Consider the following 14,657-nt stretch of genomic DNA (forward strand, 5'->3'; position numbering starts at 1 on the left):
TGGTTTTTTTTGGAATTTTTCCTTCAAATTGTGCAGATGAATTGACAAGGTTCTATGAGGCAGAGAATAACATCTTACAAAGTAGTAAGCCAGAGTTTGACAAGTCAATTGCAAGCTTTGCTCCTTTGTTGGGCATGTGTCCCTGCACTTTTTGTAAATGGGTTTTTGCATTATCGGCAATTTGTGACAAACTTTTATTTGCATAACTGGCCATATCTATATGCACTTTTTGCACATCTTTACTGATGAGTGATAATGCAAAAGGAAATCGTTAGCAGCTTCATATACTGAACATAATTTATTGGCTATGAACAAATATCGCGGTTTGGCAAGTGAACTGTATCAGCATATGTAAAGACATGCATTTGCCCTAAGTTAACAATGTCCGTTTTTTTTATCATCTCGTCACCTTATCAGGTATTTAGATATAATTTAGAAAGGGAGTACTAAGCGATCAAGGACGATCAGTCAATCAGGTTGTGACTCTAGACACGATGTCCGAATCGCTTGATTTGCCAATCCTGAACTTGAGCGATGAGTTCGAGAAAATTCGAGTCCTCTCATCGCCAAATGTGGCAAATGGTTCTTTTGGGTCGGTCTTAGAAGTCTACAAGGCCAAGAATCCTTCCAACGTGATAGACATCCTCTATTTGGCAGTGAAGAAGTATCCACAATCCATCCCGAGTCTATCCAAAGTCTACAACAAGTCCTTGAAGGACTTGAAGCATAAACATCTGGTCAGGATCTTCGGTGAAACCACTCTCTCGGATGGCCTTGTTGGATTAGTGACGGAAGCTCATCCAACGAACTTGCGGTCACTTTTGAACAAAGGGCCGGAATTCGGGAAACCCCTGGCGATCAACGGGATCCGGAATGTCATTTCGCAAGTTCTTGACGGTCTAATCTACCTACATATGCGCAAAGTGGTGCTGATTCATTTGAAACCCGAGAATGTCATTTTGGATTCTCTCACACCACAAGTGACCATGGTGGACTCAAAAGTTAAGATTTCCGACTTTGGTTTTTTTCCAGAAGCCTTATTGAGCGACATCAAGGCCAAGGGTAAGTCTTTGATAAGTATAGTTTTATATTATCTAGAGTGACAATTGTGTGGTTGAATGTATGTTTTAGTTTAGGAAATGTTACAGGTAAATCTTATTTATGTTCTGAAATGGTTGACAAGATAGTATTTGCTTATTCAGAATGGGTAGACGGGCAGTACTCAAACGATGATTCCGTTTCAAAAATCAATTTGCATATGCAAGGAGCCAGTCAGGTAACTACTTTTCTGAGCAGCAAAAGGCAAGAAAAACGAACTGCCATTGTTTTTGCAGTGTCAAAAACTAGTTCTTGCGTAATTCCTTTGGTTTTCTCAACTTTTGCAGGAATCGAGCCTAACTAAAGGCTTTATTCGGTTGAAGGCTCCCCAACAAAAGACTTGATTTCTTATGGATCATCCTTGATCCAGGGTTTCATGTTAGGGGAACATGGGGGCTTAGACCTTATAGTCACTTAATTTTTTGTAGCAAAAAGTACAAGCCAACGATTTAAGGAAAAACACGGAACAATACTGCGACCGTAGCAAAAAAAAACCACCCCCTTTATTGATATTGTCCCAATTTGTTAGTGACGACATTCTTGTTCCTTGAAAGATGCAGGGCTTTCCACTCCACAATGCATAAAAATATTTAGGTAGCCTTCTTGCAAGTGTCTTCTAAGAAGCATTCACATCTTTCAGCATACATCTCAGCATGTGCAAAATTTCCCCCAAGTCATGTTGTTTTCGCCTAAGGAAAGTAGGAATATCGGAACAATGTATTCATTATCAATGCATTGAGAAAAACGGGAAAACGCACTGACTGCAACAGAGCCCTCATCTTTTAACCAATCTAAACGAAACCCTCACCCACGTGTGTCTAGAACTGATTACTGCGTCCGTTCCAGGTGGTTCCAATATGATTTATTTGGCTCCCGAATTAAAGAAGTCTCAACCCGTCCCCAAAATAAAACCGTCGGCTGACATCTTCTCCTGTGGAATGATCACTTTCGAGATGATCTGTGGGCGATCACCCAGAGGTATGTCTTTCATGTCATGGATCTCCCTGAACATTTCATTGTGCTCTTGTGTCCGTTTTGTATTCCAGTGACAGATAAGCTGTCAATGATCCCAAATCCGACCTTGCAAGACTTCGTTCGACTGATGGTGAAACGCAATCCTTCTGAGCGGATTGGGGCTGAGCCTATCTTTACACACTCATTCCTCAGGAGTTAAAAGTTGAAGAAAATAGCAAGGTGCGCTTGAGTAATTGAGTGGATCAGCATATTTCAAGATGGAAGGAGGGTTGAAATTTAAAGCAGAAATATTCCTGGAATTGCAACAGTTCTAAAAAAAACATTGAACTAAGCAACGAATGACAATTAAAAACAAGGTACTTTATGTATGAATTGGAATAAACGAAACTAATTGTAACACATATCTTTTTAAAAGAGAGAGAGAACTTTGCCAGAGTGGCATTACTCCACCATCTAGCAATCAAGTTGTGCGTTGGATAACGTGTCATTTTCGGATCCAAAGGGGCAAGCTACTCAACAGATATTGTGCAATCCAGTGCAATATACTATAGTACTGGATGTAAGATTGTCCTTTCTGAAAGCAACATTTTGAAGCTTTATTACGTGACCTTGCCAGTTATTGACCAGCCTTGTTCTCAAATTTGCATCTCTGTTGTCCTTAATGAACACACTTTCCAGTCTAACTTAAAATACATCAATTAGCCATGTGAAATAAACGAAAAAATTCCAAGAAAAAGGTGGTGTTGCACCCTGATTTTGGGCATTTTGTGGAGGGACAAGTTAGACAAACATCACAGGCAACCTGCACCAGGCATAGACTGAATTTGTCATGTAGTTCAATTTGCCGGGTTGTTGAAGCAAACAATAGTCTGATATTGCGCCAAGACAAGGACGGCTCTGGAGAACTCCTTGGCCAACACAGTGGCAAAAATACCATTTAAAGTTTTGACGGAAATTCCCAAACACATCTTGGAATTTTCTACCTCAAAAAACCATGGGGAACAATTTTGATTTTATTGCTTTATGGAATTCTAGCCCACATACAAATCTTACATACCTAAAAATCTTATAAAAACTAGAATTTTCAAAAGCCTACTCAATGTAAATTAGGAGAATACTTCGTTAGCTCTTGAATATAGATTATGATATCATCGATTTCACCGCTACTTAGTTACATGGGATTTAATGGTAAATATTTATCATTTTTAGCCCTAAAATGCCCCCGTTATATGTTATTTCCCAAAGAACTGAACTGATATCAATTTTGAATATCTCAAATACGAAAAATTATTTTTCTTTTTTTGCTTAGTCTCACAATAGTTAAAAATGCCATATAATGCCACTTGAAACACATAAAAAGTATAATCTTTGTAAATGTGTTTTACAATCATCATGAGTACACTTAGTGACGCATTCACTTGAATTCTGTAGACAATGCATACAACAAACAATGTTATAGATTTTGTCGTTTCTTGAGGACTTTGTTGAAACTTATTACAAATAACTTCTTTAAGACTCGATTCATATTTGTAAAATTTTCAGCGACCGCTCAACTAAATCTCCTTTGGACGGTTCTAAAGTAAATTTTCAAAAATGTCCCAATAAGGAGGAACATGGCAATTCTTACGGTGTAACTAGAAGAGTTCTTGTCAACCAGGACGAATAAATTTGTGAAACACAAATATGACACTTTTCAACAATACAAGACAATAGATGTTAATCGTTTGGCGGGTATGGTTGATGCAAAATAACATTTCAAAGAATATCTAATTTGCGAAACTGAAGTAAAAGAACAACGTAGGTAATACTAAATTTTGCACATCCTACTTTGTCTCCACTTTTCCGTAATTGTTTCAATCCACTTCATATTCATTATTAAGATAATATATGCATCGAACGAGGAGCTTTCAAGATCAAAATGCATTCACTTCACATCTGCTAATCATTCGTCTATCAATTTTGGTTTCTCTTCTAAGCATTAAAGCAATGTGCAGCCTGTATTGAATAGCTTTTACTATACTTGACTTTTATGGCCGCAGCCCATGATTAAACTATTTTCATTTCGCCCAACCATGTTGACGCCACCAGTACCAAGTTCAGTGTGATGTCGCCGTTGACCTCCCCAAGGCGAGGAACAACGCCAAGGAAATAAAAAAGCTTCTACATGATCCCTATCTACCATCCTGGTCTTTAAGGATTCACCCCGTTTTTTAAAGTGCTAGCACCTAAATATCTTGGAATGCAAAATCCATCTATGGTGGACCCGGGTGGCATCAACATTCTCAGAAAAATAAAAAAAATGAAAAATCGACAACAAACAGGCATTTTCAATCACATGCCGTAAACTTTTTATAACAGGCCACACCATATTTAAGTAACGTAAGTTGTTAAATCAATAAAAAAAGAAAAGCATCATTTTGCACCTCGCATGTATGTTGGAAAACTACCATCAATAGTAAGTGAAAACAAGTATATCGAATATGGATCGTGTAATTCAAAAGCGTCTGAGTCACCAGGATAATGTCGAAAGTGTTGCTTTCACTAAATCGATTGTTTACAATTGGATGACACAACAAAAGAATAGAGAATATATATATATATATGTGTATGATTTTACTTGTATCGTATGGATGTAGCTTGCAGATTTGGACGAGAGTTGTACTCGATCTGCCTATAAATCTCGACTATCATACACTCTGTACATTCACATACTTAATATGGAAAATGTCATGATTCAATTCAACGGCCGATAGCATTGATAGTAATAATTATACGAATAATGGTCGAATGTCTACAATGCGCTTGATTTGAAGAGGGAGCCGTCAATCGATTGAAGATTGCCTTTCGATTTAGGTGAGCCTTGGCGTGAATCTATTTGTTTCACAACCGAGAATGAAATTCCCACCTACTCATGGCCGAAAAGCGACCAATCCACGTCAGCTAAAGCCTCAGCAAAATTACAAGTACACCGTGCTAAAGGAAGATTATTTCGGGAACCAATTAGTGGTCAACTCTTTTCCGCAACTACAAACAAAAAATAATGAGTTCAACTAAAACAACAGCAGAACAATCGATATCCCAGATGTCGGGTTCCATTTGGTTGCAATTTACGATATCGGCACTGAAAGCAACGGGTAAGTCGGGGGGAACAAAAGCGTCAATTCGAACCAAAAACATGAGAGAGAGCGACCACAGAGATGACACGAGAAGAAGAAGAAGTGGGAGTTCTAGGTTCGTACTAGTAATGCCTGCTACATAAAGCGTATAAAACATGCGGTTCTTGAAACTATCAAGGAGAGATATATCTGTGTATGTGTCTATCTTGTATGAGAGGGCTGGTTTCCAGTTGAAACGTTAAATTCTTACAAATATGAGGATGAAGATGGATTTGTTTCTTCTTTGTTGTTGTTGCTGCTGCTGTGTGGTTTTTTTTAATTTTTGAGGAGGAAAACACTTCCTACGGAGAGGGCTCAGGGTGAACAGATTCGCATCTAGAACACGTGGCAGAACTGGTTGTAGAAGTCGGTAGTAGTAGTAGTTGTAGTAGAAGTCGGTGTGAGGGTAGTTGATAGGCTGTTTTTTCTGTTTTATGATTTTTCGTGTACCCGCTCTGAATTGTGGTTGAAGAGGTCGGACAAAGAAATTCTAAATATATATATATATAAATGGGAGGTTTGACACACTCTTTATGCGTCCCCACAGACAGACGAACCAAATGGGAAGGGACCTCAATACGCGTGGGATGGACAATTTTGAAGAACCCCATCCAGGTCTTATGAACCCATTTTTTTCGAGTGGACTCGGACTGTTTTGCTTTTACCGGGCTAGTTAATGATTCGAAAGGTGGGGCAACAGGGGGAGGGAGGGAGGGAGGGTTTAGACCTTTTGACAAACCCTCATGTTGGGTTCTTTAAGACATGGATGAGCACCGTATTGTCGGTGAGCCCATTTGGGTGAGGACTCTGTCCAGCCACTGCAGTGGTCCATTGAGGTGGAGCTCGATCCAACAGGGCGTGGCTGTGACGGTCTGTCTGCGGTATTCCGCTCCCCACCCCTTGACGAAACTCATGCGGATGGTGCACATGCGAGTGAGTTGGTAGACCGCCTCAAAGCCTTGAGTGACTGACTGAGAGAGCAGGGCAGCAAATTCCTGATTGTTGAAGATCTTCAGATTGCATCCGGGAGGGATTTTGCACACCTGGAATTGAGGATCACCAAAGACTTATTTTCACGAGAAATGTTACAAAAGACGCGAGTGAAGGGAGGATGTTGTGAGGAGGGGCTTTTCAGGGATCAAGATCCTTGTTTGGAGATCTGTTGGAGATCTTTCATCCAAAAACACTTTCTCCTTGCCTCAATTTGATAATAAACACAAACTTGATCTATTCTTAGAAGTAGGAAAATTGATGCAAAGCAGCTCTTAAGCTGGTCCTCTTGATGTTGACTGATGGTTGGTTCACTCAAGCACGATTCCATCAATCAAGGAGAAAGTCTGCTTTCCCATATCTTTGAAGCGGATTGCACCGCTCACAACTCTCATTGGTCTCGTTTCAAACTGTCACAAGCCTCTCTTTAAATTAAGCAGCCTTCAAGTTTCGGCTTTCAAGTAAAACCTCAAGGTCACCAATGTTACTTACAGTAGCGGGATGCCATCCATAGCGCTGATTACAGTTGGGGCTTTGAACAAAGATAGAGGATTCGGAGAGGCATTCGGCAAATACCTCGCCGCCGATGTAGTACAATCGCACCCCCTTGCCAATATGACGGCGGGCATTCTCGACTACTTCGTTGCGATTTACATTGGAGAGAAGGCCAAGACAAAACCTAAAACAAAATCAAATTCACGACACAAATTGAAAATGTCTTTTAGTCCTGAAGTCTCGGGAGGCCTTCCGTGAATCTTACCGGTCCGCATTGCTCGGATCTGTGAATCCGTCCACGGTGATGGAGGACTGACTGGCGTGGAAGGTCTCGCCCACCCGAGTACGCATCTCGTAATAGGAGATGGCGCACCAGAAGGCGGGCTCACAATACATCACCGGTTGGGTCTCGACCAGGGCTCCGTTCACGCTAGACGGGCCATTTGAGGTAGGAGAAGGCGTGTCCATGCCCCTGCCACTTCCACCCACATGACTGCCGTTGCTGCCGAAACTCCCATTGCAAATCATGGGCGGGCTGTTGGGATCGCCTTCATCGGTCATGTAGCCCGGCGGAGGCGTGTCCGATGAGATGTTCAGAGGTGTGGCCCGCGTGTTGGTGGGCAGAGGAAAAGAGGTGTTATCGGGCACTGTGCTGGTCAGATCATCCAAACTAGGTAATTCCGGAGGTTCGGAGGGAATCTGCAAGAAATATCAGGATCGGTTAGTATCCCATGACGAACCAAGACACCACCAGGATGGCTTCGCTATCCAGGACCGAGCCGCGAAAATGCAGAATTTGACAAGAACAGATGATTGAAGTGCAAGGAAGAGAAACAAGCGATTCACTTGAGCATTTTTGAGACATTGTTTTGGTTTTGAATTGGATCACCTTGCACTGTTCGGCCGCAAAGTTGAGCAGGAGTTCTTCAAAGTCACTAGCATTCCATTGGGACCCTGGTGTGGCCGATGACCCAAGTTCCATCATCTTCGACCAAGCGAATGCCCCCTTCTCTCAAATCGTACAGGCGACTACTTTCCCTTTGACTAATTCTTGAAAACGCATTGCCGATTGAAATCCGATAGGTTTTCATCCCATTTCAACGAAGCTGTTGACTTGGCATAATTTTACCCCGGCTCAAGCATACACCGAAAACATCCACACTCACTCACAGTCACACTCACACACTCTCAAGCCTTCACCATCCAAGTAGTGACTAATTCATCCACCACTTGTGTTACTAGGAACATCCAAAAGCAAGGGAACGGTCTATTACTTTGGCCTTAAAGCACACCCCGTTGAACCAACTCGGAAAGCACAACAAACGAGAATAACGCTCAACATTCATGCTCGAGGCCCATAAAAGCGGCCTATTTTCCTGCTCGAGTACGTCCAACTGTTGTAGTACATACACCTCGAAGTTGGCTAACATGGTACGTGTACAGCGCAATGTGTTCCGCCGAGCCGGGAAAGACTTGCAAATTTTTTTGCACGGCCTCGCTTCTTTCGATTGGCCCCTTTAACGGCGCGCTCGCGCGCACAATACGGACTGAAGCCATTTTTTGCAAGCTGGCGCGAACTCTGAGAAGCGCAAGGAAATGTAGTAGAGTACAAATTCCCGTCTGTGGTTTCGTCTGAGACATGAAGTCGCTTTGGAACACCCGAGCGAGAGTGAACTGAGAGATGAAGGAGAACGAGCAAGGGATCGGCGAACTTATTCATTGGCCAAGACGGGAAGAAGCGAGAAAATCCAAGCAAAACGGGGCCTTTTCTCCCGAGTCATGATACGGATGGACCACGATACGATGACGATGGGTCACAGATTCACCTCGAGTCGTAAATACGATCTCACGAATGGGTGGTGTCCCTTACCAACCGACCAGACCCAGACGGACTACAGAATGTGGTGTGGTTTTTTTTTTCTTTCAGGCCCAGACCTCAAGGCAATGGATTTCCGCGCATTCTCGGTTGCTACCTGCGACTGGAGACTAGACTGGTGGTCTGAAAAAACCAGCTTGCAAAAACTAGTACGACGAAAGACACATCAGCTTCGGCCCTCTGTCGAGATCATTTTCCTTTGCACTATTCAATTTTGGTGGAGTGGGATATCGATCTACCAACAAAGCATGGTGGAGAGCGAAATACCGAACCAAACCGAGCCAAGTACTTGAACTGGTGGACATTAGAATTATAGAGAGAGGAAGAGGAGGAGGAGGAGGAAAAAACTTTTACGGCTTATGGTTGCAAAACCAGACAAAAACCAAGTACCATCTATCCCCCACTGCAATCGAGCCAAAGCTGAAATTCAATTCCAACAAACTCTGTCGTTCCCGAATTCTTCTAGTTCGAGTTCTGTTCAAGATCGGCAGACGAAAGTAGCCAGAGCCTCGCCAATTCCAAGTCTGTACAGAGTTTGGAGTGCCTTGGGGAGTCATAAGTTAGTGGGACCCGGATGCTATTGCTTCCACTGGTTTCACTCCGTTAAGCAACAAGGTGTTGGGAGAGCATCCTCGAGACTCTCAATGCTTAGGAGGGTCCCCCTGATAGCATCTTTGAACCATATGATGATGATGCACTTTCAGATGCTATTAACTTGAACAGGTGCTGTATCTGGTATAAATTCAGAGTCTGCAGGGCTTCCCCTGGGACCATCCACCATCGGTATGGAGAGGCAACTTGGGTGGAAGAGGGGCATAAATTTGGAAATGACTGCGAACAAAATTCCAGGCGGCGCGTCCCCCGGGAATAACAAGGATTCATTTTCATCCTGTTCCAAGGTTGTTCTCGTCCCGAGGAATCAAATCTTCTAAACACGAGACCATCGGTTTCGAAGCATCAGTCGACCTATTAACCTCTCCAAGAGACAATCGACTTCGAGCGAAACGTGATCTCAGCCATAAATAGGAATACCTTGGGCCTGTCTGGTTGCATTTGGTGGATGGGCGGTCGAGTGCTTCACGCTTGAATTGAGATTTGAATCTCCTCTCGATCTTTTAGCCGGATTGGTTTTGAGCTCATTTCTACTTCAATGTAAACTCTCATCTCTGCGTGATGACAAGTGAATAAGCGACATGAACAGTTGCATGTAACTTGAAAGGAAGATCGAGCACTCGAGACATTTCTTTTTGAGAAAATTCGAATGGTATAACAATTACTCGATTTAGAGTACGTCAACCCAGCTCATCCGAGCCAAATATCTTTCGTATTATTCAATGTGCATCTGCAATAAAATCGACCAATTTTTAGTACATCTTGGTAAGAAGAGATTTTGATCGTATACAATAACTCCATTGTGCGGAGCAAAAAATTCAAAGTCTTGGTCCTTCGAAATATTATCAAATTGCCAAATACAGGTTCGAGCTCTCAATGCATATTTGCTCTCATTTAGGGACCATAGAACATATGTTTTGAACACATTCTTTCACATGGCTTCTAATGACTCATGAGCAAAACATTAAAATTGCCACCCACCCCTGTCAACTTAAATCGTAATAACTCGCCTTCATAAAAAAACCTATCATGTCTCTTTTGCATTACTAAACCATTATTCCATCCATGTGCAAAGAAGACACTTGATTGATCCCGTGGCACGTCCCCTTTCCCTCCCTCTTCTGAATGCCATGATGTGTTCTAATGTGATCCATGACTCACCTCAACGTTATTCCTCATGTTGGTGGGCACGAGCACGGCGGGAAGGGTAGGCTGGTCGACCTTGGTGTAATGGTAAGGGTTGACACATACCTCCTCACGGCGGAGATGGAATGCGAAATTGCAATGTTCCACCGGTTTGAGCTCATGGTGGGATTGAAGATCCGGAAAACGCCACAGACGACAATAGATCACGTGAGGAAGGCCCTTCTTTTGAGATACCTGCAACGCACGGGATAAAGAAAGACAACTTGAGGTACGGTAAGTCCTGGATTAAAACGGCTTCAGGACAACCGGTAATCATTTTTCACTTCAATCACAATCCGAAAGTGGACCCAAGTTTAGTTGCTTGATATGCCACTAGAGAGAATGGGAGTTAGACGATAAATGGATCCGATAAGATGCCCAAATGGACTGACTAATGCGTGGAGCAAGAGGACAGGGTCTTTTTTGCACAAGAACCCTCATTAAGTAATGCATAAATATGAATCGAGTTCCAAGTTCCCACTCGACACGAGCTCCGATTGTAACCCACGAGTAAAAAGTGGGATCCTCACCGTCTTAGAGCAAGGAAATACATTTATCAAACGGTCCAACTTGGTACAATTGCTGACAAAATGCGCAAGGACTTGGCAAGTTCCTGCCAAAGCACGAGGGTCATTTATTTCCCCTCGGCTGATAACAAGATCTCAAAGAAGACAGGCGAGGCGGGGCAACATAAAAACACTACTCCATGCCCATCGCCACTTCTCCCACTACAAGTACATAAAAGTAAAAGGAGTCCACAGTGCCTTTCACGACAGAGTCTCCGAGAGAGTCTCATTTGCCAGTTTTTGCCTTTTCTATGTCCCTTCAGAAGCTGCAAGGAAATTTTGCAATGTGGCGTAGCACAACTCGCACTCACGCACTTCGAGATGACTTTTGGGAAAAGCTGTCAGCTGTCTCGCCACACCAAAGCTAGTACAACAATTGGGATATGGATAACGTCAAGCAGTGTACGTAAAACAGGGTGTTGTTCAAGTGATGACTTGATCCGAGTTTTATCGGTAAGTATTCCAGAAGGGATCTGAAAAGCTTGGATGGAGCCGATAGTGGCCACCATATTTGATCGAGGTTTCTGGTGGTGTTGAAAATTGATACACACTGACCACTTGTGGCAATTACGATCGAAACTTCTGTTAATAGCAACTGATGCCTACCAGGTTCAAAAGTCGTTTGAATCTCAATTCTCGTCTAGTTACTGGTGGAGAAGATTCATAGGATTTAAACACAATATTTACTACAGACGAGCAAGGGATCAAAATACTTTTTCCAGCAACGATGTCAAAAACATTTTTTTTGTGATAATGGCTAATAAGGCTGGCTGAAGCAGTGACATTACATTTTGAAGGAAATTTGCATGGGACACCTGATCCACGAGAAACAACAAGCTGTGGCTCCGAACTTGTTGATGACCCATAAATAGGATCTTGGCCTAAACCTATTTTGTTCCACGTTGTATCACCCAAAGTTGTTTGAACACACTGTGTGGAGTGAAGGTTGGTTTCATTTCAGTGACACAAAGCTCTCAGAGCTTGATCCTTCGTTCTGATATGTACAGAGACAAAAGCAAGCAGAGACAAATTTGGTCTTCTTCCCGATTGAATCGCAAGAGCCATTTGTTTACGTTCCCAACGAGAGTTGCGAGGGCTATTCCTTCAAGGCTAGATCCACTAGCAACAAGTTTGGGATCTCGAAGAAAAACGAGCAATACTTTCAGCGGAAGGAAAGATGGGGAAATTCCAGGATGCATTAGGCACTTTCCTCTTTTGTGCCAAGTCATTGCCAGGAAATTTAAATGGACACTTTAATCTCCGGTCTCTTTGAAATAGCCAACGATAGAATCGAACTGCAATCGAAATCCAACGCAAGGCTGCATGGGTCAATGAAGAGATTAAGAGGTTGCGTGATATGTGCGACAAAACTAAGGTTGTCCACTGGTTTGAATATAGTTTAGTAGTATCCCTTTTCTCTGGCACAAAAATGCCTCTGATAGCCTTAATATTTGTCCCTGCATTGATAATGAAACAGAAGTGTTTATCTATGTACGACTTTTTGGGTATATCGATAATCGACCAATCATCATATTTAATTAATTGAAACACCTTTCATTTAAAAAAAAAATTTCAAATTCAAAGTTGCATTCATTAGAAGGGGAAATTTGGCGCTACTGAGTGTGAAGAAACAAGTATGCTATTTGGTATGTTTAGTTGAAATAACAGTGACAAAAACTAATCTATGAGTGACACGCAAACCTCCAAAAGTAAATTCTATATTTGCTGAGATTCTGAGTCAAAGTCAGAAAAAAACTGAGATTCTGTCAATGAGGAGGCATCGTAATGGTTTCTAAAAAACTGGTTTTCATGCCTGAGATTCTGTCAATGAGGAGGCATCGTAATGGTTTCTAAAAAACTGGTTTTCATGCATATCTGTTAGCTAGTAATGTTTATACGTTCTTTTCTAGAGGTGGAAGTTGTAGAAATTTGAATCTCAACCCCGCCAATCCTTTCAGTGTGGAAGACCTTTCCAAGCACATGATCATTTTCATAAACCTATATGTGGATTGACAATATTCCCCACCTGTCCTTGCGTTGCAACGTGATAACGGTTAGTGCTATCATTTGAAGTACTCGCCATTACTTTCAGAAAGATGTTCCAAAAACCGTTCGTCTTTACCCAGTCCCATCTTTTGACCCACGCCCAAGGGTGCACCTATTAATATTCTTATTAGGAAGTGATTCCCAGTTATCAATTAAAGTACTGTAACATTGTAAAGGAACCTTAAACGAGCATACTTATGTGGTTAAGGTTTACATATTACATATACTCGAGGTGGATCGTAGCATATGGTCGTTATTGCATTTATAGCTGGGCCAGTGCTCTCAATTTAAACGTGGATGGACAATTGGTTGGTGAGGCTATTAATTAGCCATCGACATAACGAAATAACTTATTCATGGATCTGTGGGTTCCTCTTTCTCCACAGTCCAATTTGAAGTGGATCATCACGATGATGACAATCATAAAAAATATGCCCTTTTTACGAGAGCACATGAAACCTAGCGAAGGCCTGGAAATGACTTGTGCGAAAAATAAAGTCGAACCTGTCGAGTCATCTTGAGCTGATTATTATTCCAAAGTGGTAGACAGGTTGGGGAGCTTGGCGAAAGGATCCAGCCAATTCCGGGTGACAAAAAATAACACGATAATGGAAATAATTCCACCCTCGTCCCACACGAGATCCTCATCACCGCCACAAAGGCTGCCCGCGTTCCAATCAACTTGTCAAGGAAACACGTGGCCAGGGTGAAGAAGAAATTTCGTATCAAGTCTGGCCACTTTTGGATTCATGAGTGATTGAGCCTCTCGAGAATTCGATTTGTGTAATTTGCTGACATCGGTCTGGCGGACAGGTTCTACGAGATATTTTAGCCACCAGACCTTCAAAGTTTTTTTTCCTCACTTTTTAAGCACTTAAAATCTGTTTCAATTCATATTTGGCTTGCAACTTCTATGAAAAGTTAGCACTTGACGTTCCCAATTGCAATGGACGAGCTATAACCCGTCAAAGATTTGAAAAAAAAAATCTAGTTTGATGAATCACAATGGCAAGTGGTTTTGACGGATGATTTATCCGCTAAAAGAGTAGTCGCCATTTCTCCATTCAATTAAGTGCTTCGTAATTCCGTAATGGAATATGTGAAGTAACTCGAAAGCCCATGAGATATGAAAACAAGTTTGGCAATATAAATTTCTTTTTTTTAACAACAAGAGATACCCCAGCCGTCATATAATGGAAAAGGGAAAGTTCTGATGCACCCATCAAACCAACACAGCACAATTCATCTTCAATAAGATACCATACAATTATCTTTGACATATCATTGCTCCCACTACATCAAGGTAATGAACAGGCACCATTGACAAATAGGTTGCCATTTTGCGACTTTATTGGATCATCTGTCTTCTTGAAGGCAACACTTCATTTCCAAATTAACCTTTTATCCCCGCGATGCTAATCCCTTGGGAGTTTCATTGTCGAGATCGTAATAAATGGCAACACTTGAACATTTCGCTGACAAAATGTGGATGAGCCGAAAGGACAACTCTAGACAAGTTACAATCTCTCAAAAGACCCCCCCCCCCACCTTCTCCCGAGGATCAAGAAGCAATTCCAGACCGAGATTTCTAACCCTCAAGTAAGGCTTATGGTTAAATGGGTTTGTTCTCTGACCTGGAGTCTTCCATCCAGTGATCGT

General features: G+C 42.0%; 2 protein-coding genes across 4 annotated transcripts in view; one reads left to right on the forward strand and one right to left on the reverse strand.

Moving 5' to 3' along the window:
• Window positions 1-439: 439 nt before the first annotated feature.
• Window positions 440-2,470, forward strand: LOC131887912 (uncharacterized). Its single transcript, XM_059236647.1, has 3 exons — window positions 440-1,062; window positions 1,945-2,076; window positions 2,145-2,470. The coding sequence occupies exons 1-3, from the start codon at window positions 495-497 to the stop codon at window positions 2,270-2,272; spliced, it is 828 nt and encodes a 275-aa protein (XP_059092630.1). The 5' UTR covers window positions 440-494; the 3' UTR covers window positions 2,273-2,470.
• Window positions 2,471-4,547: 2,077 nt separating this feature from the next.
• The window catches only part of LOC131887911 (mothers against decapentaplegic homolog 3-like), a 17,313-nt gene continuing 7,203 nt past the window's right edge, over window positions 4,548-14,657 (reverse strand). For all 3 annotated transcript variants that reach the window (XM_059236643.1, XM_059236646.1, XM_059236645.1), the window contains exons 4-7: window positions 10,363-10,581; window positions 6,979-7,412; window positions 6,711-6,897; window positions 4,548-6,271 (exon numbers count right to left, since the gene is read on the reverse strand). In XM_059236643.1, coding sequence (XP_059092626.1) covers window positions 5,984-6,271; window positions 6,711-6,897; window positions 6,979-7,412; window positions 10,363-10,581 — 1,128 coding nt within the window. In that variant the 3' untranslated portion in view covers window positions 4,548-5,983. The remainder of the gene's footprint in view (window positions 6,272-6,710; window positions 6,898-6,978; window positions 7,413-10,362; window positions 10,582-14,657) is intronic.

Source organism: Tigriopus californicus, chromosome 10 (genome assembly GCF_007210705.1).
Source record: "Tigriopus californicus strain San Diego chromosome 10, Tcal_SD_v2.1, whole genome shotgun sequence".
Lineage (NCBI taxonomy): Eukaryota > Metazoa > Arthropoda > Copepoda > Harpacticoida > Harpacticidae > Tigriopus > Tigriopus californicus.

Bases quoted from the DNA above. Each gene is read 5' to 3' on its own strand.
- LOC131887912 (XM_059236647.1), top strand. From the start codon at position 495: ATGTCCGAATCGCTTGATTTGCCAATCCTGAACTTGAGCGATGAGTTC. The intron at 1,063-1,944 runs GTAAGTCTTTGA...CGTCCGTTCCAG, and splicing joins GAGCGACATCAAGGCCAAGG to GTGGTTCCAATATGATTTAT. The intron at 2,077-2,144 runs GTATGTCTTTCA...TTTGTATTCCAG, and splicing joins CTGTGGGCGATCACCCAGAG to TGACAGATAAGCTGTCAATG.